Raw genomic sequence first — 25,522 nt, 5'->3', positions numbered from 1 at the left:
TGATTCATCTCAGCAGTGAATTCATTTTTCTGAGGGTGACCGTAATCTGAATTAACTCTGCCATCAGCAGTATTAATATGCAGAATAACTTTGAATGTTTCTTTTTCTTTTTTCTGGTACCAGAAAACATAGCTGTTGCTACACTGTTCAGTCCAACAGCTGAAGGAGACTTTTCCTCCAACTCTCTTGGTGAATGTTAAATCGTCCTGAATCACCTTTGCTGCCATGGTAAGCAGTGCTGTAGAGACACAGACAGATAGATTAGATTAGATTAGATTAGATTAGATTAGATTAGATTAGATTAGATTAGATAGAACTTTATTAATCCCTCGGGTGGGTTCCTCTGGGAAATTCGATTTCCAAAAAGCACAGCACCGACAGAAGTTACAGAGTTACAGAATATTACACACACATATATATAAATACAGAGACAATATAAATAAAATATACGAAGGGGATAAATAGAATAAATAGGAATAAAAAATAAAGAATAAAAAATAAAAAATAAAAAAGTAAAAAATAAAAAATAAAAATACAAGTGAAGATGAAGGTTAGTGTGACAGTGTTTGTTACAGGTTGACTTTGTTGGCTCCTGATTGGCTGGAAACACTCACCTGAACACAGACAGCACAGAGCAGCAGCTGGGAGGAAAAGCATTTTGTGCAGTGGTGTTTCCTCTGGTGAACCTGGGGAGAAGTGGCGCTCTGATGCAGCTGAGGCCAAACAAGGACGAGCTGTGAGATCAGACGAGGGCCACGTGGTTTCTAACAGGTCCTCAAAGCTCCCATCAGCCCCTGCGGCCCACAGATAAGACTGCTGCTGCTGATTGACAGCTCAGCTGAAGCTGCTGTGGTTTCATCGTCTTCATTTCAATCTGACAGCAGATCCAAAAATCTGGGTCACATGATGCACAAACACTCAGAAACATTCATGTTGCTGTGAATTTACTAACACACACTGTTATCTGTGGTTTAACAGCTGTGATGAAAACACTAAATATAACTAAACTATAAAGAAAAATACAAACATAAAAAATAATATTCTGTAAAAATCATTTTAAAGTTCATAAATTATAAACAAAGGACTTTAAAAGAATAAAATCTCATGAAACATAATTTATAGTCAAATTCTTTTTAAAAAAAACAAACATGTGGTTCTGTTGTGTGTTTAAATATGTGCACACTGTGGTTCTGTTGTGTGTTTAAATATGTGCACACTGTGGTTCTGTTGTGTGTTTAAATATGTGCACACTGTGGTTCTGTTGTGTGTTTAAATATGTGCACACTGTGGTTCTGTTGTGTGTTTAAATATGTGCACACTGTGGTTCTGTTGTGTGTTTAAATATGTGCACACTGTGGTTCTTTCCCACATCTTCTAATGTGTTTTGTTCCAAGTTGGTTTCAGACTGAAGGATTCATTAAAGCCTTTTTAAGAATCATTCAAATGATGATCATCAATTCTAATATCTATAAACAGTAATAAAAACAGGGCTGTGTTTCACGTCAGCTTCATTTATTTGTAGCCATGGTTAGATTTCATCTGCAGCAGGCAGTCATCCACCTTTACACACACATTTACACAACAGTACAAAAGTACTTTTTGATTCCTGAAAGAGAAATAAGACAAATGTTGCCTTTGTATCATCTCTGATATGGAAGGGATCATTTGAAGATGTGAGTGAAGGACACAAATATTTGGATCTGGTGTTGTTCTACATTTTAGGACTAAAAGACAGAAGGAAGAAAGTGAAAGTGACTGTGCGAGGCGTTGAAGTCATGAAGTCAAGTGGAGGCCGCTGACTGCTGTTACTTTCTGCTGTACAGGTTCAACAGGGACTCACAGTCAGCCTGCTAGAACATTTGGATGAAGAGAAAAAGGAGGAAAAAGACTTTGAGGGACAAATCCAATAAGATCAGCATGTTTTGAATGTGGGAATACAACAGTTTCCTCCACCATGACACACACTGGAGCCTCTTTTTGCTCACAGCTTCACTGTTTGTCTCAAAGTTCAGTTTGGAGGCCAAAATTGTTGCAACACATTTGTAAGTTTGCACTAATTTCACTGTGTGACCCTTAATGGATGTAATGAAAGAATCAGTCAGTGAAATATGAAGCTGTGCTGTAAGTTTGGAGGAGAAAAGTGTCTGAGTGAACACATGAATACAGAGCACTGACTGACACGTACACACTCCTTTAATGAGTCGCACACATTTTTGTGACTTCATGAAATGTCAAAAATGACACAACACACAACAAGCTGCGAGCACATTATTGTGTGTTTGCTGTTTGTGTGCTTTGTTTGCTGTTATGATAGCAGGCATACAGCCATGTTCTCAATGTCTCAGCTATCATTGATTATTGCTGCTCTTCCTCTTCTATTAGGCACTTCAACTCAATGAATGACACACAGAAAGATTTCATGACTGTGTTCTTCACAATAAGGAGAATATGTTATCTGCATCTGAATGACTCATGTTGCCTTGTTTCTACTTTGTTTGCATATTTCTGCTTGTTGGAAAGGATTTTCTGAATCATTCAGTAGTTTTTGTAATAATAAGGACATTTAGCAAGACTTCAAAATGATTCTCCAACATTTGCTGTTCAGACTTGATCTGTTCTTACGTGTGTGATATCCAGAATGAAAAACTCAGCTCAGGTAATAAAATGGGAGCTGAGCAGACTGCAGGGGCTTCATGGTCTCTCCTTTGATTCCATTAAAGTTCATTTGTCAGCTGTGAGTTGAGGATTTGAGCTGTTTCTCTCACAGGTGAAGAACACAGATCCTTCCTGGAATCATTCTTGAAGCAGAGTTCCTGCTTGTAACTGTCATTGTGTTATTAAAGTGAAAGCCACAGCTAACGGTGTGGAGGCTGCAGAGCAGAAACCCACACAGCCCGTCTGCTGCAGGAGAGCAAGTTTGGATACAGTCAGTTTGTGCTTCACTCACACGGGTTGTTGTTGATCACACAATGAAAGTAGAATCAAACTCTTCATCTTCAAATCTTTATTGTTCACACAAACACAACTACACTGTTTGACATTTGAAAATCAAACAAAAACTTGTGATAAAAATATTCCTGATGGTTTTTGTTACTACAATAAAAGTCACAATAAGCACAAAAATAATTCTAACTCAGAGCAACAATACATGTAAAGATGTATTTATTTCAGACGATCTTCTAACTGTTGAAGAAAAAGGCAAAATAAGCTCAACACATCATAACTAACATTTGTGATCAAAGTGATGAATGAGATGAATTGATGAGATGTGATGGTGAGAAAAGGCGAGCAGGAAACAGTCAGTCAGCATGTGTGCAGTTGGTGGACGCTCCCTTGTTTGTGAGCATCATCAGCAGAGAGAGTCCACAGCAGTACACCAGACTCTTCACTATCAGCACTGTGTACAGCAGGCAGAGCAGCTTCACCCTGCACTGAGACTGGAAGGACACTGAAGGACAGACAGACACAAAGAGACAGACAGACAGTCGGGTTATTCCTCTCAGATCAAGGAGAAAAAGTCCAAATAGAAACAGTCACAGCTTCTTCTTCAAGTGGATGAATTGATGTAGTGTTTGTGTCCACTTGGGGGCAGAAGAACTCCACAAGCAGCTAACAAACTGATCTCTGACATATTATGGTCTGTCTGCTGTTTGGTGCTGAGCAGCTAGTGTACAGTGGCTTTATCAGAGCTTGTTGGATGAAGATTTGATCAATTAGTGCAACTTTAAGAGCCTAAACTTGTTCCAGCTGCCTCATTGGACATTGGAGCTGTCCATGCAGAGAGGCAGCAGGTGATCTTACAGTCAGCTGGCTGCAGAGCTGGCAGGTCTGCTGGCTCTCTCTCTGGAGGACAGGAGGCTGCTGGAGCTGGAAGCTCTGAAACAGAAAAGGAGTCAAATGTTTGGAGCTGCAGTGAGAAATGTCAGTCCTCTGCTGCTCTGCTCTCTTTGACAGCATCTCCACATGAAGCTGAATCACTGCTGAACACAGTCACCAAGCCTTCATTACCTTGTTGTGTTCGGGCCTCCACTGTGCCCCCCTCGTGCTTCACCCAGCAGCTGTATTTATATGTGTCAGAATGGCTCCCATCAAGCATCCTGATGGCAATGGTGCGTCCCGCCTCTCTGAGCTCCAGCTGCTCTCCCTCAGCAGGGGGCAGCTCCTCCGCTTCTCCGCCGTTCTTCTTCTGTCTTTTCCAGGAGAACTGGACCAGAGGAGGAAACATGGCTGAGGCCACACACAGCAGGGAGCTGTTCCCCTCCAGGTGGGCTCTGGATGCTGCTGGGTACACGCTCACCACGGGCTTCACTACCTGCTCATCTGAAGTTTGACAGCAGCAACAAGCAGCACAGACACACATTCACACAGTCAGCAGCAGCTTCCAGCACTGCACTGCATTCAGTCTGATCCTGGAAACTACATGGACTCTGATCACTAAACTACTCATCAGCACAAAGTTCACTACATACACTGGATTCAGCTTCATATCAAACACAGTCATCACCTCATGTCATCATGGCTCACATGAGGAACACTCAGCATGTTTTAAAAGTCAAATTAAATTCATTTCAGTTTAATTCGTCATGTGTTTCCTTTTTATTGTTTTATAGAAATTTAGTTCAGTCCAATTTTAAAATATATATATTTGTCTTGATACAAGTGAAAATGTATTTTCCATATTAGTCCTTACAGGATTTCTAACAGAGATCCTCTTCTGTATAAAAATGCAATAATGTTAATTCATAATATTTCGCACTAAAAAGGAAATAAAAAGTAATTCCACATAATTTAATTCATCCAAGAAAATTCACATTCTTGTCATGTATAATACAATTTATTTTAAAGACCATATGTTGTTTTTTCTTTAATTCTTTTAGTTCAAAAATTGGAAGAAAACTACTTTGATAAATGAGTTACAGCTAAGGCGAGCCGTGTGGAGTGAGAGAAGAACCCAAAGATGTAGGCGCTGACTCAGATGAGAAGAGTGCGCTTTATTGACACTGGGTGAAAATGCAGAGTAACACAAGGACAGGAACTAACTACAAAAACCTGACAGCATGACGCGCAGGATGATGTGCGGGATAATGCTAGGGTGAAACACAAAATAACACATCGAGGTAACACAGACGGACCAGTGACGAACTCAAGAAAACACACTATAAATACATATAGGGAAATAAGGAAACTGCACACAAGAGCGAGACACGGCTGAACCAAACTGACATTTCTTCAACTTTTTCTCGGTGTGATTTCATATATATTATATATTATTGGGCAATAAATAAAAATTTTTCTTAATACAACTGAAATGATATATAAAACATATTATAATAAATAACATACTTGTTTTACAAAGTGAATGATTCTGAACTATTTTATTACAATGATGACAAGAGCAGAACATCAGTTTTGTTTTTGCTATACTTTTTAAAAATATGTGAAAGTATCACTGCACACATTTAAATGCAATTAATATGAAATTTATAGTAGAGTAAAACAAATTTATTAATCCGTGTTTATGATATAATATCTAAAGAATGTGAAATTATTTTACAAAGTTGTGTTTTCTGCCAAAATCTTTGAATTTTGCAATTAAGACACATCAAACAAGCAAGAAATACTGAAAGACTGTAACAATCTCATATTTTATCCTGCATTTTTAATCACATTTTACACAAATTTTAATGTCTCAGTTTTTATGACAATTAACATATTCATATATATATATATATATTTTAAAAAAAGACTGATTGAACCAGGAAAATGTCTCTTTGACAATTATCATAAACCATGTCTACATTTTCACTTCAGCATTATTTATATTTACAAATTTACTGCTTCGACATTACTTCTAATGTCAAATATGATCTTGTGTTAAAAACCAGCAGAATCACTGAGAGGATCAAATCCTAAATATTTGTAACATCACTAATATTTGCAGAAATAAAGAATAACTTTAGTTGTTCAGTGAGATTTCAACATGTTTTCAGAGATTATTGAGCTTTTCTTATGTAACAATGGCTGCAGATGAATTCTCTACTAATGATGAAAAACTAACATGTAAAGCCTGAAGCAGCACAAACTGACTTTAAACACATTTTCAGCTTCTACAATAAAACAACTGAAGGAAAATAAATGTTTGTTCTTACCTGTTACAGACAGTTTAGTTCCAGAGCCAAAGATGAAGTAGTAGTATCCTCCCACAGTGAGACAGACTGCTACAAAAACCTGTCTGCTGTTGAACGTGTCAGCTGAGGTGAATGAGTCCAAATGAGGAAGCAGGATCATATTTCAGCTCCATGATGTGTTTCTCTAATGTTCATATCAACATGACTGTCTCTTCTTCTCTTTTCTTTTAGCCACACTAGCAGCACGGCTCTGATGTTAATGTCAGTCTGTTGGTCAGTCCACTACTTTAGTCCACATGGAAACAGAAAATCACTATATAAGCACCAGTCCATTTATCCCATCAATGATGCACCACTACAATGAAACATGCTGCTGATAGGATCATGGTTTGGCCCATCTGGCTCACCATCATTAATCACACAATCAATTTTGAATTCTAGCAGCAAATTGTAAAGAAAACTATCAGAACATCTGTCTGTGAACTGAATCTCAGGAGAAAGTGGGCCATGCAGCACCACAATGACACAAACCAGTCACGTTTGTTCTCTTTGTTCCAAATAATGGTGAAAGAAAAAGAATCCAGTGAATCCAGCGAGTGATGTGATGAGTCTCTGATGTCTTTCTGATGTGGTTTTGTTGCGTCCTTCAAACCACACCTGGTGTATTTTAGAAGAGAAACATGTTGGTCTGCACAGGCTCTTCTATTTTCAACACTGACAGGATTTCCTTTGCTGTTTCTTCTGTCCTGCACATTTTCCTCTGTTTTGTGCAGCTTGATGGAGCTTCTGTACAAAATAGATCCAGAGTTATTTTTAGTGGTGCAGAGCAAAGAGATGCTTCAGGGATGCTTCTGAAATGTGCTGTGGCATGTCTGCTGGAATCATCAGTGTTGTACTGAGTGGCCTCAATCAGCTCCAGCAGCCTCGTAGGAACACACAGCGTCCATGCCTGCTGTTAAAAATAGAGCTTTGCAACAACCGAGTCCAACAGAGTCCAACAGAAATGGTGTGAAAGAGCTGGAAGTTCATGTGAGAAAATCCAACATGTCAGAATTAAAGCTGCTCTGTGTCAAAAATGGAGTCAAATTCTTCCAAACTGATGTGCTGGACTGATTATCAGTTACTGCAGGTGCTCCAGCCGAGGAGGAGCAGGAACCAGCAGAACTGCCAAACCCCACCGACACACATCACACACACCACAAATGCCACACTCACAGAGAGACAAAGATAGAAAACAGAGGGAGGAAAGATCGATGGTGGGTAGGCAGCAGAGGATCAGGGGACCATAACACCATCTTACACAGTTATTAACTAATGAGCTCATTGACTGATCTGAAACATCACTTTGATTTTTCTAACAGCTTCATTGGAAGTTCAGCTCACAGTGGATCTGCAACATGAGCAGCTGAAGAGCTTCAAGAGCTGAACTTGAAGTTTAAACACACAGTTGTACAGAAACTTTGGCAAAATGGTTTAAACAACATCCAGTTATCAGAGTGACCGTCACAAATCTGATCTCAGCTCAATAAAAAAACAAAAAGTTTCTGATGGAAGAAGTGAGACAGAGAGGCTGAAGTACTTTCCCCTGTCATCACATCTTTGAGGGGGTAAAAGGATTTAACATCCAGCCTCATGTGTTAGATCCAGATTTGTGGCATCACTGTAAGAAAAGAGCTTTTTCCCCATGTGCTCGTAGTAAATCATCTTTATTTTTCATCAAAGTTATAATCAAAGTATGATCCTGATCTATATGTTAAATAATAAATGTAGTAAGTAAAATAACTGCTGATCTTCTGTAAACACAGTGATTGGTGACGACCTGCCAGAGGGAGGAGAGGTGGGGTGAGTGACCACTTGTCAGAGCATAAATTGGAGCCTCAGAGATGTTCAGGTTCTGTTTCCAGCAGTTCTGTGTGATGAGCAGTTCAGATGATCGGATACCAGAAATTCACCTTTGGAAATTCTGGCAGAGACACCAGAGACATCAAGCAGCTGCCCAAACAATGGACTTACAAATTCAACATGGATTTGCCTCCATCTCTGCTCATCATCATCATCATCATCATCATCATCTTTGCTCTGTTGGATTATAATTCTAACGGTTTGGACTCCCATCATTTTCCTGGTGGATTGCAGCTTCTCCCAACACTGAGAAGATCTGGGGTCTCGCTGTTTTCCTGAAGTATCGAATATTCAAGGATTCCTGCTTTCCTGTTGGATTGTTTCCATTAGCACAAAACACTGAGATGAAACAAAATTCAGCACAAGATCTGCTCATTCTCTCCTCCAACCTCTCTCATCCTTTAAAATCAGCATTAGCTCAGAGTAGGTTAATGAGATAAGTATGATTGATGTGATTTTCTTATTATTTTGTGACTGTTATTATCATTTAATTCTGCCTCTGCTTCTCTCCTGCCAAATAAAGTAAAATATCCTGTAATTACAGTCTAAATTGTGGACATACCCTTTTTAAACCTTTGTGAAATAGTAAAACTAATATAAGAATATTAATCATTTTATTATAAACAGTTCTTAGAGGTTACTCCGGGCCTTTAAATATAACTCTGTGGCGTGAATAAGGCACGGCGGGACCACGGAGCAACGTTCAGAGCCAACTTTATTTAATTCACGTCACACCACACACACACCAACCCCTGAGTCCCCGTGTTTTAACACGGCGGGCGTGATTGCGGATGCCGTGCAGGTGCGTCCGCACGGCACCGCAGACCACGCCCCACCACAAACTCTCTCTTGGGACTGACTGTTCAGGCCTCTGACATCAACCCTGTTACTAACAAGTTCCACGATCTAGGGGGGAGCTGTCATACTGAGGGGACTGGTAGGATTTGACCTGCAAGGCTACTCAGCTCTTTGTTTCTTGTCAGTGGACAGAGGGACAACACCTGGACTTTGGTCATTAGAGCTGGGCGAGTCCCCTCACCCACACCGGCTCCATGTGAACTCTACAGACCAGCTTAACTATAAATCAGCTGTGCAGATGTGAAACTGGTGATCGTTGCATCTCCACTTTTTACTGTGTGCATGCTTGTGTGTGGTACTTATGTGGCTGGGGTGAGTTTGTTACCTTTGTGGTGGGGAGCCTTTCTCGACAGTCTCCAAAAGTTGATTCTCTTCATCTGGACGTAGCGTTTTCAGTGGGAGAAACGTTTCGTCACTCATCCGAGTGACTTCTTCAGTCTCAGCTGACTACAGGTTTTCCCAGTCTTATAAACAGTACATTTTCATAATGACTGAAACCAGCCCAGAATCTGTTGTCACTGCTTTCACCTTACTGCACTGTAAATAAACGCACTGTCTTTATTTCTGAGCTCCGCGCCTGAGTCCACTCTTTAACAACCGTGACACCCACTGAAGGAACAATGGGCTGGGAGGTCAGTTCTTTCATCATAATTCTCATGACCATTGATCAACAACCACTGATCAAAGACCATAATTCATCACTGATCATTCATTCTTTTCATATAGTTATCGATGTCACACACTGCTCCAGACTTTTAATTCAGCCGATTTTTTTGTCATTCAAATATTTTAAATGTTTTTTTAAAAATCCAGATGTAACCCTGTGTTTCTGAGCTCAGGTCTTCTATCTGGTCCTCACAGGGCAGCTATTACAAACATGTGATTTATAGAATATGATGCTGGATATTAAACAGAATGTATTTAAAATTAGATCTACCTTAAACATATGCAGCAGTAATATTAATTCATTTAACACTGATGGGAAATATTTTTGTAATATAGGCCCCCTCCTTTGAATCGAGGAAGGGGTCTGTTACAACCCGGCTCGAAATGACCGTAACAAGAGTGGGGTGTCCCGTGACTTCCCACGCCCAAACAGACACAGCCACAGCATCGGACTTTTAACAATAGTTTATTGACAACAATGGCACTCACAGTAGTGGGAGTGTATAATTTCGGGGTGAGCTAAGGCCAACACAACAAACAAAACTCAACCTAGGCTTCGGTTCCCCTCTGACCTGTTTATGGAAAAGAAAAGAAAGAAACAACACAGTCTGACCTCCCTGGTCTACAAACACAGGAGAAAAGAAGGCTTCCCAAAATAATCGGCAGCTCACCCCTACTTGCTCCGCACTTCACACACGTGCCCGACCTTTTAACCAAATAGCTATTGCTACGGCTGCTCCGTCTGGACCTGAGGCAAGTGAAAGGGAAGTCTGCCACACCCCCCGCGCCGCAGCTGTTCGGTCGCCCTTTTATAGTCCATGTCCACAGCAGGAACCAGTTACATCAGGCCGCTCCTTAGGTCCACCAATCACAGCCGAGCCCCTGCACAGGTGAATTTGCATACACACATTAAGAAACAGATAACCCACCAACACAGGCACGTAACACCCCCCACCATAAGAATTAAACATCCACTGCATGTTTAATTCCTACCTGTTTACACTGCTCTAGATAGGGCATCAGCGAGGACATTATCGAGGCCCTTTTTATGGCTAATTTGTAAGTTGAAGTCTTGTAAAAGGAGGGACCAGCGCATGAGTCGCACACAGCCACCATCACCCACCTGCTTTCCGAGGTAGGTGATGGTGGCTTTTCCAAACTCACATTTGGTCAGATTTACAGTGAGCGATGCTTCCTCGAAACGCTTAAAAACAGTTAAGAGGGTTTGGAGATGATTGCTCCAGGAAGCAGAATAAATGACCACATCATCTAAGTAGGCCTCACAGTTAGGGACCCCGGCCAAAACCTTAGCCAATGTCGCTGGTGCATTACGCAAGCCAAAGGGCATCACGGTATACTGAAGGAAGTGATCGGGGGTAACGAATGCAGAGATCTCAGACGCTCTTGCAGTTAAAGGGACCTGCCAATATCCCTTTAATAAATCCAATTTGGTCACATAAGTAGCGGATCCCACCCGATCAACACAGTCATCCATCCTAGGTAATGGGAAAGAGTCTGCTTTAGTGGCCACATTCACCTTTCGATAATCCGTGCAGAATCGAGGAGTATTGTCAGATTTGGGCACTAACACACATGGGGAGCTCCATGCACTAGCACTTGGAACGGCTAAGCCATGCTCAAGGAGGTAATTGACTTCTCTCTGCATTATTTCCCTTTTTACTGGATTCACCCGGTACGCATGTTGTTTAATTGGCTTATGCCCCTCCACATCAATGTCATGACTTAAGACAGTCATTTGGCGCGGGTGATCAGAGAAAAGTGACAAGTTATTTTTTATCAGAGTAATGATATCAGTTTGAGCAGTTTCAGGTAAATCGGCAACAAGTGATTCAAGATCATTTAAAATTACTGAATTTTTCAGCCCACTACCTAATGCAGCATCATCCCTCCCAGATAATCCGTCATCCGACAGTTTGTAGGCGGGGAGGATGGCAACAGCGCACACCGGGGGCGCTGTTGTATTTTGCTTACGGGGATAGAACAGTTTCAACGTATTCACATGACAAACCCTGGTTTTTCGCCGCCGATCTGGAGTGCGAATCACATAATGGTTATTGTCAAGTTTATATTCCATACTGTAAGGACCAGCAAACTGTGTTAGTAAACTGGACCCTACCACAGGCAGTAACATCAACACCTTCTCCCCTGGTTGAAAACTTCTATCCACAGCTTTTTTGTCAAAACGAGCCTTCATTTTAGTTTGCGCTTGCTTTAAGTTTCCCCCGGCTATTTTCCACGCTAGGCGAAGCCTATCTCGAAGCTGACTCACATAGTCATGTACACTACACGGCTCCTCTGGGGCCTCCGACAGCCATTTTTCCCTCAAAAGTCGGAGAGGGCCTCGGACCACATGTCCGAAAACCAACTGCGCGGGGCTAAATCCCAGCGACTCCTGTTTAGCCTCCCTAATGACAAACAACAATAGGGGCAACCCCTCATCCCACTCTTTACCAGACTCCAAACAGAACTTACGTAACATAACTTTGAGAGTTTGGTGGAACCTTTCCAAAGCACCTTGACTTTCAGGGTGATATGGACTGGATGTAACATGCTTAGCATGTAGTTCTTTAACAACCTGTGCAAAGATTCTGCACATGAAGTTGGTGGCTTGGTCCGTTTGAATGATTTTCGGCAGCCCAAACACAGAAAAGAATTTAATCAAAGCTTTAATTACTGCTTTGGCTTTCACCGTACGCAGCAGAATGGCTTCCGGAAATCTCGTTGCTGAGCACATTACAGTAAGAATATACTGATGACCGGCTTTTGTTCTCGGCAACGGTCCCACACAGTCTAGTATTACCTTTTCAAAAGGTTCACTCATTATTGGAATAGGAGTTAATGGCGCAGGTGGAATGGGCTTATTGGGTTTGCCCACCAACTGGCAGGTGGCACAAGATCGACAGTAAGCAGCTACATGTTTTTTTAAGCCAGGCCAAAAGAAATTGCCCAGCACTCGGTAATAAGTTTTATTTATTCTGAGGTGCCCAGCCATGCCGGCATCATGTGCTAAGCTTAGCACCTGATCACGATGCTGAGCTGGTACCAGCACCTGTGTAACACTTGATGTTCCACTCTGATCAGAAGACCACCACCTCATTAACACGCCATCCTGCAGGAAAAAACGGGGAAGGGTGCTTTCCCCAGCCGTGACAACGGCTGCAAAACAGGAACTCAAAGACTTGTCGTTTTCCTGAGCGCTTACCAAAGCGTCTTTATTCACATCGCCGCTCAATGCCGGTATTAAGTTTAGCACACTGTATTTATCGCTGTGGAGCAGGGAAATTATTTTACTGCTATTGTTAAATAATCATCATCATTACCATTGCATTAATAATATAATCTGTAGTATGATCATTGCTTTAACAATGTAACAGATAGCTTTAAGATGGCCTTAAGATGTTTATGCATACGGTTATCATATTAACCTTGTATTCCAGATGCAGTTTTAACTATTTTATACATATTGCATATCTGTGCTTATTTTGAGTTGATGTTCGGTTCATTAAGGGTCTTAAGCTTCACTGACATGACTGTCCAGGTGATACATGCTGAGGGAAATTAGAACATAGAAGGAATTGCAATACATGCTTACAAAACACTTATATCAGGTCATTTTTATATTAAGCTTTTAGTATATTGCATTCAGAGGTTTAAACAGTGTGTCTTTCAGAAAGACTAAAGTCACAGGCTGACAGGAAGCTGCAGGTTTGCAGAGAGTTTGCAGAAGTGAAAGCAGAGTCTAAGTTATTCTGAGGAGCTGGCTAGACGAGGCTATTTGAATTACTAGGTTATTCAAATTGTCTGTTATACTTTTATATTCTTTTATTAAGCTTTCATTAGAGGTTCTTGATTAAAACATTTATTCAACATAGTACATGTAGTTTCAGTTAGGTTATTGTACATAAGGAGGAGCCTCTGTTCTGGTGAAAGGTCAGAAGTGCAACGGGTGAGATGAGAGAGCATTTAAGGACGAGACACAGACAGTTAGTAGGCGAGAGGTGACATAGAGGCTGAGTGAGGTCAACACATACACACACACATTAGTTAGATTTATTTATAGGTGAGAGGTTAGTCATGTCTGGTTGTAACTACGAAATTGTCTCGGTAAAAGAGGAACCGTTCCTTGTTGTCTCTGAAAATAAGGAACGAGGTCTTGCACGATGAGTGGCTGAACAGGAAGTCAAAAGGTTGACTGGAGGAATCGGCCATGAAAATAGAAGATGATGTTTTTTTAAACTGTGTTAAAAGTCATTGTGGTTTTGATTTGACGTATGTATATATTCTGTCTGTGACGTATGAAGGGGCATCATTAATTCAAACCCTGATGCTATAAAAATCTGTGTATGCTTTGATTAAGTCGAAGATCAATCCCTGTCTGCGTACAGAGTGGTCTTCCCACGCGTGTATTCATTAAAATCAATTGTTTGACCAAGCTCTTGGACCATGGTTGTTTGTACTCTCCTTCCTCAATTTTTGAACCTTAACATCCCCCACACTGTCTTTCTCCCGTACAGAAGGTTTTTGCTCCCCAGCCACAAATGTATCTGAGATACTAACCACATCAGCAAATTTACACGCTTGCGCCCGCGTAACAGCGCAAACGGGAAAAACTGTCGCTTTTGGATCAGCTGCAACAGGTGTATCCATCACTTCAGGCGGTGGAAACACTTTCCCCCCGGCCAAATCGTTGCCCAAGATAAACGACACACCTTTGAACGGCAACTGTCGTCTTATGGCGACCTTCACAGGTCCAGTTGTGATAGGTGAGTGTAGATATACTCTGTGAAGGGGCGCCTGAAGAACACTCATTTCAATTCCCCACACCAACACATCCGTGTGGCAGGCGGTTTTATCCGTCAGTGGCAACACATCATCTAACATAAAAGATTGATGTGCCCCGGTGTCTCGGAGAATGGTGATAGGAACCCTGTCCTTCTCTTCTCCTGCCACCGAAACGAAGCCTTGGGAAAGGAAAGGTTTAAAAGGGGACTCTACCTCCATCTCTGGGTCACACCCCTGCGTCTGATCAGGACCGATAGGTGGGGAAACTACTTTAATGAGCCCCACGGGTCCCTTAGACCCTCTGCGCTGCTCTTCCGCAGCGCAGGACAACTGGCGATCAGGTGACCAGACTCACGGCAATAAAAACATTCCCGCCTTTCGGTTTCCTCCTGTATCGCCCTTTGGGTCTGTTTAGGAGATTTTTGTCTCTTCTCCTGCCCTCCCCTCACTTCTCGTCCTGCCCCGGTTGAAAATGGAAAAATGATTTTATGTGTGAGGGTGAATTCATCTGCTAAAACTGCTGCTTTTGCCAGGGACATCACCTTCTGCTCATTTAGATAAACTACCAACTGATCCGGGAGAGACTTTTTAAATTCTTCTAAAAGAACCAACTCCTTCAATCCCTCAATATCCTTCACTTTGCTGGCTTGCATCCAGCGTTCAAACAAGTGATGTTTCTCACGGGCAAACTCCACAAAGGTTTGTTCAGCGGTCTTTTTACTTTTACGAAATTTCTGACGGTAAGCTTCAGGAACTAATTCATACGCGTGCAGAATTGATTTTTTTTACGATATCATATTGGAGGCTTTCGTTAACGGAAAGGCTAGTACATACTTCCTGAGCCTTGCCGATTAACTTACACTGGAGTAGCAGCGCCCAGAACTCCTTAGGCCAACTCAATGCAGCTGCTATACGCTCAAAAGCGTTAAAATAGGAATCAACCTCGGACTCCCGAAACGGAGGTACTAGTTTAACATGTTTGGTGATGTCAAAACTTGGTGAAGCAACTGTGGATGTGTCAGGGCGACTCGAGGTAGGTGTGGAGGCAGCGGAAACAGGTGTCGAGACAGCGGCGGGCTTACGCTCCAACTCCAACGCTCTGACCCGGAGGTGCATAGCTTGCACCTCAAGCTCTTTAGCGCGAACCTCTACCTCCCTTATACGGAGGGTCAAACAGAGGTCCTCCGTAGACCCTACTGCCTGAGGCTCCTCAGCCGCCCCAGACCCCACCTCTGCCACATCCGACCCCGCCTCATCCGCATCAGGCTCCACCTCAGCCAACATGCCAACGGGTCCTTTGGCATCTGGCTCCGGCTCAGCCTCCGGAGCCACCTCCACGCCGCCCCTACCAGGCCGCTTTACAGCTGCCGTCGGGGAAGGGAGAATGCCCCGCTCCACCAAGCCTACACACAAAGCATCCCTCACCTCCGCTTTACGGGCATTATAGGACACTTTGATATCAAAAAAACTTGCTATAATAAGCAAATCCGCCTTTCTACACAACTCTATCTTATCCCAAGAAGGCGAGGTAACAAAGTCATCTAAAGAAAACTCCATCCTCCCACGCACCTCACTCTTTCTGCGTGCTGCACAACAACATTGAATATTTAGTATTTACTGCTGTTTACACTTAGCTAGATTAATGCGATGGTGTTGTGTTTAGTATGTTGCTTTGTTTTTTTTGTTTTTTTTGCTTGTTTTCTATTTTTCTCTCAACAGGTGATCCAAGAGATTTTTTATTTTTTTTCTCCCCCCCTTTCTCACTGTCCCTCTCCCCTTCTGTTTTTCCTTTCCTTCCTCTTTCTTTCTCCCTTTCCTATCCCTCACTCATGTCTGTCCCATCTGTAACATCTGAAAATAAAATATAATAAATAATAAAAACAAAGATCGACCACATGGACCAATACGGCAATGCCACGAAGATCCATTTGGCAAAGTAAATCCATTGGGTATCCTTGTTGGTCTTCAGACAACAATTCTGATGGCTAAAGAACCAAATGGGACAGGCCAAAAAAAAACAAAAAAAAAAACAGACACAGACACAGCCACAGCATCGGACTTTTAACAATAGTTTATTGACAACAATGGCACTCACAGTAGTGGGAGTGTATAATTTCGGGGTGAGCTAAGGCCAACACAACAAACAAAACTCAACCTAGGCTTCGGTTCCCCTCTGACCTGTTTATGGAAAAGAAAAGAAAGAAACAACACAGTCTGACCTCCCTGGTCTACAAACACAGGAGAAAAGAAGGCTTCCCAAAATAATCGGCAGCTCACCCCTACTTGCTCCGCACTTCACACACGTGCCCGACCTTTTAACCAAATAGCTATTGCTACGGCTGCTCCGTCTGGACCTGAGGCAAGTGAACGGGAAGTCTGCCACACCCCCCGCGCCGCAGCTGTTCGGTCGCCCTTTTATAGTCCATGTCCACAGCAGGAACCAGTTACATCAGGCCGCTCCTTAGGTCCACCAATCACAGTCGAGCCCCTGCACAGGTGAATTTGCATACACACATTAAGAAACAGATAACCCACCAACACAGGCACGTAACAGGGTCTAAGTGTACATGTTTCGCCATCTTACAATGCTGTGATTGCAGCCATTCCCCAACTCTCTGTGAATGGTGCTCTTGACCACTAATCAATGGTCATGACAATTTGCATGATCATGATGAACTGACCTCCAAGGCCAATGTTCCCTCAGTGGGCTGGTTTCAGTCATTATGCAAATTTACTGTTTATAAGATTTGGGGAAACCTGCAGTCAGCTGAGACTGAAGAAGTCACTCAGATGAGTGACGAAACGTTTCTCCCACTGAAAACGCTACGTCCAGATGAACAGAATCAACTTTTGGAGATTTAATTACCTGGATGATTGAGCATGCATCAAGACATTTCTCCGAAGTCTCCCAGGTTTCTTTTGTCCGGATCCAAAATGGAAAAGCTCTCCTGCGGTGACTAGTTGCTGGCGACATGTCTCGAAGATCGCACACTCGGCGCTTGCCGAGGGTCCTGCAGCCAGCATTCTCCTGGAGTATTGCTTGTGGCCTCGCAGATTCACGTATCTAGTAGGTCCTGCTGAGGATCACCTGCCCAGTGTGTGGGAGTTCTCTGGTGGACATGGAGCTGTTCTCACAGTCTCACGAGTTCGTGCTCGGTGCCCTCTCCATGCTCGCTGTTGTAAGCTGTGTTCCCTCTGGGAACATGTCATGCAGAGAAGGGAAGCTCCACAGTCCTGCATAGATTGTTTCATATTGCCAGCACATATCGGAGAGGCTCGTGCTCGCTTTTATTCTCTAAGCGCACCAGCCAGCGACTTCCCGACATGCCTAAGGTTAATGTAGGGAAGGTGGATGCCTCACAGGCAATTGTAGAGTGTCCACAATTTGCTGTGTAGCCAGCTCCCTCTCTCACCAGCCAGGGGCTACTGGAGACAGCTATCAAGAGGACTTTGAGGCTGAGTCCATCCTCTATTCCGCAGGCTGCTACCTGTCCTATGGGCAGCCGGGTCATGTTTTTTGAGGGGATGAACAGGGCATTCACAACTCTGGATATTGCCCTCCCCAAGGACCTGGCAACGGTGACCTCCAGGTTTGGCACTGGTGTCGCTGCTGCCTGATTTTAAGGACCTGGTGTGCAGGCAGTTTGCCTCCCCTGGTGCTGTGCGCAGGTGATCCTCTGCCTGCAAGATATTTTATAACATGCAGAGGCAGGAACAGACCTGTGGTCTGCTTTCCCCAGTGAATCAGACTCTTGCCCTGTTGGTTGCATGCCTAGCAAGGACTGTAATATTATGAACTCCCTGCTGGCTAGACTGCACAGGGTTATGTCTACACAGGCCTGTCTAGCCAATACAGCATCCATTTTGTCCCTCTACCTGTGTCACCTGTCCAGTCAAGTGCAGAAATGTGCCAAGTCCCAGGTTCAGAAATGATCACCAGGGCTGCCTGACAAGGCTACCTACCAGCAGCCATTGTCGGCTCAGGGAAACCCAACTCCTGCAGCATGCTCTGTAAGCGCTAGGAAGCCCAGGGTTTCCACGCTTCAGTCTGCTCCTGAGGCCTGGAGCCCTGGGGATCTCAGGGCCCAGCTGGAGGCCTTTCGCAGAAATAACGCCGGCATGCAGGAGAAACTGGGAGGAGATGCAGTTGGAGGTCAGGCCCCCTCCCTCATGACTTTTCCACGGACTAGAGCAACAGTCCCCTCCCCTGTCTGTGGACAGCGTGGGGCGGCTGGTCATCTCTGGGGACAGACCCTTGGGTCGCGTTCCCAGCATGGTCCCCACCTCCCAGCTGGCTACGCCCCCAGCCCCCCTCACCTGTGTGTGGAAACAGTCGATCCTCTCTGGGGATGGACCCTTGGTCACGTCACGACAGCCTTCGTCTCCCGGTCGGCTTAGCGTCTTGCTGGCTGATCATAGCGACCTGCTCCGTAAAAATGTTTTGTATGTAAAAGATTTTAATGAATGGTTCAGTATTAGTGCAAATGTTCTCACTGTAACTGAAACACTTTAGAAGATTTTAATGATCACAAAAACCAGATGTTGGTGGTGATATGATAATAAAGATAATAACACTCACCTTTCTCTGTGGATGTCCAACCAGGGTCACACACAACAATCCCAGCATGTGGGAACATCATCTGTGGGATGTTCTCCTTAAAAATCTCTGTGTTGATGAGCTGAATAATGTGGACACTTGATATGAAAAGAACACAACAGTCAGTCGTCTTTGTCAGGTATGGAGGAAGGAAGGCAGCAGAAGTCTTGGCAGAAGAGAATATCCAAGCTAATGGACATCATCCAAGTGGCTCCTGGTGTTGTTAACAGAAAATACAAAGTTACTGTCACATAAAATATAAGTTTAGAGGAAGTTCAGAGAATTAGATCCACACCTCTTCTAGTGTCACAGTTACACATCCTCATCTTTCAGAACAAGAACTCAGCCTTCAAGGTGGATTTGAAACTGTTGCATTTAATGACACAGATCATATTTAAAATACACATACAGGTAAATTTATAACAGAAAGTTTAACCTCCACAAAAAAGTTCAAAATAAATGACCAAGACTGTGACAAATAAATCAGCACAGTATAGAAAGTTAGCTGTTAATATGAGAGCCTCAATTTTAATCTGTTAACTACATGTTAACATGTTGCAGCTCCAGCATTTATTGATTTATCAGTTAAACTATTAAAATTAATCTTACAGTAATGAGTCTGTGTCCTTTACGAACTCTTAGTTTATTAGATTTATATTTCCTGGAGTGTTATTCCCAGGAAAGATTAGGATGTCAGCCTCTCTGACTTTGTCTCTGATGAACTCATTTCTAATCTTGTCCAGTGAAAGTCTGAACATCTTCCGTTCGGCCTCCTGTCTTTTTGTCAGAGCCACAGGATCCAAACCAGACATCACAGCAGCTCTCACCAACATCCTGTAAACCTTCCTTTCACTCTGCTGCTGTCCTTCTGTCACAAATCACCTGACAGTCATTTAAAGTTAGCAGCACAGTGTGACGGTGACAATGCTGCTCAAACTTTCCTAAATTACATTCCAAGTTATATACTGCTCAAAAACATAAAGGGAACACTTGGAGTTACATTGTGTTGTTTAAGGGTTCCCTTTATTTGTTGAGCAGCATATATTAAGATCATTTAAGCAGATTACTGTGAAGGACTTTAATGGTTCGCTGATGGATTCGCCTCCATCTCCTGTGTTCTTGCTGTCAGGTGGATCCTTGTGATCCTGTAAACAGTGATGCACCTGAGAGTCACAGACAGACATGTGGGACACAGACAGACCTCTTCCACAGCAGATGTCTTTAGTTCACAGGAGGAAAAATACAGGTGTGATAATGACGGCTGCATTCCAGTTAGCAGAGGTCCTGCTTTGTGGATCAGAGTCAGTTTCAGCCTGCTGTGTTACAGTGGACAGCTACAAATAACAGGTGTAGCCTGAAAGGTCGATCAGATGAAGGTTATTGGTTTGAATCCATGTTCAGAGGTTGGTATCTATCTCTCTGAGATTACTTTTTTTTGTTCATAAAGTTGTTCTGAGACAAACTGCTGCTGCCTCCAGCTGACTGGTTCCAGGTGTTGCAGGTATGAATCCTCCTGATGGTTCAGTCTGAGAAGAACTGAAGTCAGAAGAGTTTTTAAATGTTTGCTGGCACAAAAACACAACCTGACATCCAAGGTGAAATTCTGTGATTTAGAAGTGGAATTACAGAGAACAGTGGTGATATCACGGCCACTGAACTGTGATTAAATAAATGTTTTAAAGAACAAACAGTGTGCTCTGTAGAGCTGTTTGATAGCCAGAATACACAGAAGTCCTGCTCTCACACTGACAGCAGTGATGGACACGTACAGCTTCATGATGGCTGCCAAACACACAAAGAACACGACAGGATCAACAACCTGTTAAACAGTTTTTATACAAAATGTCATCTCTGTCATTCTAACTGTAAGCGATCATTAGCTAGATTAGCCACACGGTATTAGAGGGTTGTTGCTAGCTAGCGATGCTGCACACCTGTTACTCCCGTAGTCTTTATGCTTCAATGATTCCACAGGTCTCATTTTTTCTTATCCTGTTTTAGACAGAGATGACATCAGCAGCAGACTCCACAGAGACCCAGAGTTACTGTTAGTATCTGAATGATATGGATTTAAACAGTTTTAGATTCAGTTCACACAGAGCGCTCTACGGCCTGCTAACATGGAAAGTTTAAATGAAATAAAGCACACTGACAAAAGGTTTGATAGAAGTGTAATTTGTTCTTTTCATTTAATAACAGGGTCCAAAGTCCACATCATTATCTTTTTTTTTTTCTTTTCTGCCTGTCCCATTTGGTTCTTTAGCCGTCAGAATTGTTGTCTGAAGACCAACAAGGATACCCAATGGATTTACTTTGCCAAATGGATCATCGTGGCATTGCCGTATTGGTCCATTTGGTCGATCTTTATTTTTATTATTTATTATATTTTATTTTCAGATGTTACAGACGGGACAGACATGAGTGAGGGATAGGAAAGGGAGAAAGAAAGAGGAAGGAAAGGAAAAACAGAAGGGGAGAGGGACAGTGAGAAAGGGGGGGAGAAAAAAAATAAAAATCTCCTGGATCCACATCATTATCAACAGCTACATTCATCCTGGGGAGCAACAAGTGAACGTGACCATGAGGACCAAGCTGGGTTTCCTGGGTCCAGAGGTTTGAGAAATGTCCTCCCTTTCATTTATCACAGCTTCTGTTGACCCACGGAGGAAGACTCCTGATGTGTCATTTCAGAAACATCAGGAACTGAAGGTCACCGCAGGGATCAAGCAGAACTCGCAATCTTCACCAGCAGCTTCCTCGGAGGGAAATCTTCAGACCTCCACTAGACGCCCAAAATAGAAGATGGACAAATCTGCATTTCATGAGCAGTGTGATAGAGACCTTTACTTTGTGTGATGTTAGAAGTTTTCACATCATCCTCAGATGAAGCACAGAGACTCTGGACTTTTACATAATGATGTTATATTCAGTCCTGTAGAAAGTTATTTAAAATATATATTATCCTTTCTGGTTACTCTGGTATGAAGGACTCTGAATGACTTCATGGTAAAAAACACAATATTGGCAAAACACAGTGTGAGTGAATTCCAGATTCAAGTTTTTAGTTCAACATACAAGTGACAAGTGACCTTTGACCTTCATCAGGTTTTACTTAATTGTGTCAGAGAAAATCTCACTTCATGCAGCTGACGACATTCAGTGTTTAAAACAGAAGCTGTGCAGGTCTGAGATCAGCAGCTTTCTGAAACACCAAACTGAGTTAATATTTATGCTCCTATATAGTGACACAGTTACATGGATGATTAATCCCTTTGACTTCTTGTCTTTAACTTTATCAATCAAACAGCTGCAGCTTCCACTGACAAAGAGTGAACATGTAGGATGATGTGTGTGATGTCACTGGGTGGTGCTGAGGGCAGCTCCTAAAATCACAAAGAGAGCAGAATCATCACAAACTGTGAAAGTTTATCCATCAAACCTGAAGTAAAGCTGACTCTTCTCTGTCCTCACACACTTCAGGATCTGAAGTTCTACAGTTCTGCTGACAGCTGATAGATGAGCTGTTTGTTAAAAAAGACAAAGTCTTATATACTAACACATTATCCAGTATAATATTTACCTTCGAGTCATTGCTGCTTTTAAATGGAGACCTCAAAGATGAGATGATGAGCAGGTTTCCAGTCCTGGTTCAGTCTGCTGAGTATTGGTCAACATATATTATTGATCTCTAAGGATGGAAGATGTACAGAGTACTGCACATGTAACTTTGTGAACAAGACTCATTAAGAATACATCAGACTGATTTTAAACCTGAATATTTCAAACAAAGTCAGTAGAGAAAAATCTATTAATAAATATACAGTCTGGAACAAAATCCCAGAAACTTCCTGTGATTAAATGACTAAGATTCAATTTGAGGAAATGTGAAGTTATGTGAGTTAAAACTGGTGAACGAGAGTGTTTTACATGGAATCACTTTTTCTGCTGTTAAATCTGTGTGTTTGATCCAGTCAGACTCTGATTCTTCTTCAGCAGCGATGCTGGAAATGAAATGAAGCAGCCAAAGCTGCTCAAATGTGATTGGTCAGGAAACACAAACAGAGAGCAGAAATCTTGTCCTGTGATTCCAGATTTGACATATTCAGATACAAAATCAGTTTTTTTCTATCAGAGAGAAAAGAAGGTGACAGAAAGATGAGGCACCGTGACTGATTCATCCTCTATAAACATCCACAGGAAACTGATGGAAACCTGTCCAACAACATCAGCGTCCTAATGAGCCGCTGCTAGAAGGACAAGATCCTGACCTGACATCAGTCCAAGTGTCTGGTTAAATGTACTGAAAGGTGTTAAACAACAAGTGCTGCTGGAAGAGTTTTCATGAAGAGAACATTAACACTGTGAATGAGGGATGGACTTTGACTCAGTTTGACACAATCTGTTTTTCTTTCACTTTGAATAAATGTTTTTGTGGGACTGAGGATACATTTGTTTACATTTGGAAGTTTGATGTCATCTGTTCCTCTTGTTTCTGTCTTAAAACAGGATGAAAAATCTGTTTAAACAGAAATAAATCGAATTGAATTTCTGACAGCAGTAAATAAAAATGGTCCCTGAGCTCAGTATGTTTGTGACTCTGAGATGGAGGTGAAACATGTGAAGCTGGGCTGTGGTTTACTGCTCTCTTCCTGTCACAGACACTGTTTGACATCTGTTCATCTGTTGGTTTTTGTTCAGGCTGCAGGGATCATTTCTCACTGTGGGGAGCAACTTTAACACAGTTACAGTAGTAGGTGGCTGAATGATCGGATTTAACTTTATTTATCTTCAACTCACAGCTGTCCTGTGTATTCATGGATGAGAAATCATCTTTCTGAGGATGACCGTAACCTTTGTTAAGCGTGCAGCTACCTCTCTTAGGCATATACCCAATCACTCTGAATGTTCCTCTTTCTTTCTTTTGATACCACCATACTTCATTGAAATAACACGGTTCAGTCCCTCCACAGCTGAAGGAGACACTTTCTCCAACTCTCCTGGTCAACGTTAAATCCTCCTGAATCAGCTGTTCTGCTGCCATGGTAACCAGTGCTGTAGAGACACAGACAGATAGATGAAGGTTAGTGTGACAGTGTTTGTTACAGGTTGACTTTGTTGGCTCCTGATTGGCTGGAAACACTCACCTGAACACAGACAGCACAGAGCAGCAGCTGGGAGGAAAAGCATTTTGTGCAGTGGTGTTTCCTCTGGTGAACCTGGGGAGAAGTGGCGCTCTGATGCAGCTGAGGCCAAACAAGGACGAGCTGTGAGATCAGACGAGGGCCACGTGGTTTCTAACAGGTCCTCAAAGCTCCCATCAGCCCCTGCGGCCCACAGATAAGACTGCTGCTGCTGATTGACAGCTCAGCTGAAGCTGCTGTGGTTTCATCGTCTTCATTTCAATCTGACAGCAGATCCAAAAATCTGGGTCACATGATGCACAAACAGTCAGAAACATTCATGTTGCTGTGAATTTACTAACACACACTGTAGATGAAAAATAGAAAAATCTAAAAATAAATAATATGGTTAAATATTTTAAAAGTTCATAAATTGCACTCAAAGTAGTTAAAAAAACAAAAACAAAATCATATATAACAACATTTAGAGTAAAAATGTTATTTGAAACAAACACATGTGGTTCTGTTGTGTGTTTAAATATGTGCACACTGTGGTTCTGTTGTGTGTTTAAATATGTGCACACTGTGGTTCTGTTGTGTGTTTAAATATGTGCACACTGTGGTTCTGTTGTGTGTTTAAATATGTGCACACTGTGGTTCTGTTGTGTGTTTAAATATGTGCACACTGTGGTTCTTTCCCACATCTTCTAATGTGTTTTGTTCCAAGTTGGTTTCAGACTGAAGGATTCATTAAAGCCTTTTTAAGAATCATTAAAATGATGATCATCAATTCTAATATCTATAAACAGTAATAAAAACAGGGCTGTGTTTCACGTCAGCTTCATTTATTTGTAGCCATGGTTAGATTTCATCTGCAGCAGGCAGTCATCCACCTTTACACACACATTTACACAACAGTACAAAAGTACTTTTTGATTCCTGAAAGAGAAATAAGACAAATGTTGCCTTTGTATCATCTCTGATATGGAAGGGATCATTTGAAGATGTGAGTGAAGGACACAAATATTTGGATCTGGTGTTGTTCTACATTTTAGGACTAAAAGACAGAAGGAAGAAAGTGAAAGTGACTGTGCGAGGCGTTGAAGTCATGAAGTCAAGTGGAGGCCGCTGACTGCTGTTACTTTCTGCTGTACAGGTTCAACAGGGACTCACAGTCAGCCTGCTAGAACATTTGGATGAAGAGAAAAAGGAGGAAAAAGACTTTGAGGGACAAATCCAATAAGATCAGCATGTTTTGAATGTGGGAATACAACAGTTTCCTCCACCATGACACACACTGGAGCCTCTTTTTGCTCACAGCTTCACTGTTTGTCTCAAAGTTCAGTTTGGAGGCCAAAATTGTTGCAACACATTTGTAAGTTTGCACTAATTTCACTGTGTGACCCTTAATGGATGTAATGAAAGAATCAGTCAGTGAAATATGAAGC

General features: G+C 42.3%; 1 protein-coding gene across 1 annotated transcript; it reads right to left on the bottom strand.

Moving 5' to 3' along the window:
• Positions 1-2,987: 2,987 nt before the first annotated feature.
• On the bottom strand, positions 2,988-24,313 carry LOC112431162 (immunoglobulin lambda-1 light chain-like). The gene is made up of 6 exons (XM_076876706.1): positions 24,099-24,313; positions 23,674-24,006; positions 6,150-6,197; positions 4,009-4,320; positions 3,802-3,876; positions 2,988-3,448 (listed from the first exon to the last, which is right to left on the bottom strand). The coding sequence occupies exons 1-6, from the start codon at positions 24,139-24,141 to the stop codon at positions 3,300-3,302; spliced, it is 960 nt and encodes a 319-aa protein (XP_076732821.1). The 5' UTR covers positions 24,142-24,313; the 3' UTR covers positions 2,988-3,299.
• Between the last annotated feature and the right edge of the window lie 1,209 nt (positions 24,314-25,522).

Source organism: Maylandia zebra, linkage group LG18 (assembly GCF_041146795.1).
Source record: "Maylandia zebra isolate NMK-2024a linkage group LG18, Mzebra_GT3a, whole genome shotgun sequence".
Classification (NCBI taxonomy): domain Eukaryota; kingdom Metazoa; phylum Chordata; class Actinopteri; order Cichliformes; family Cichlidae; genus Maylandia; species Maylandia zebra.
This window is presented reverse-complemented; position numbering and strand designations above follow the sequence as displayed.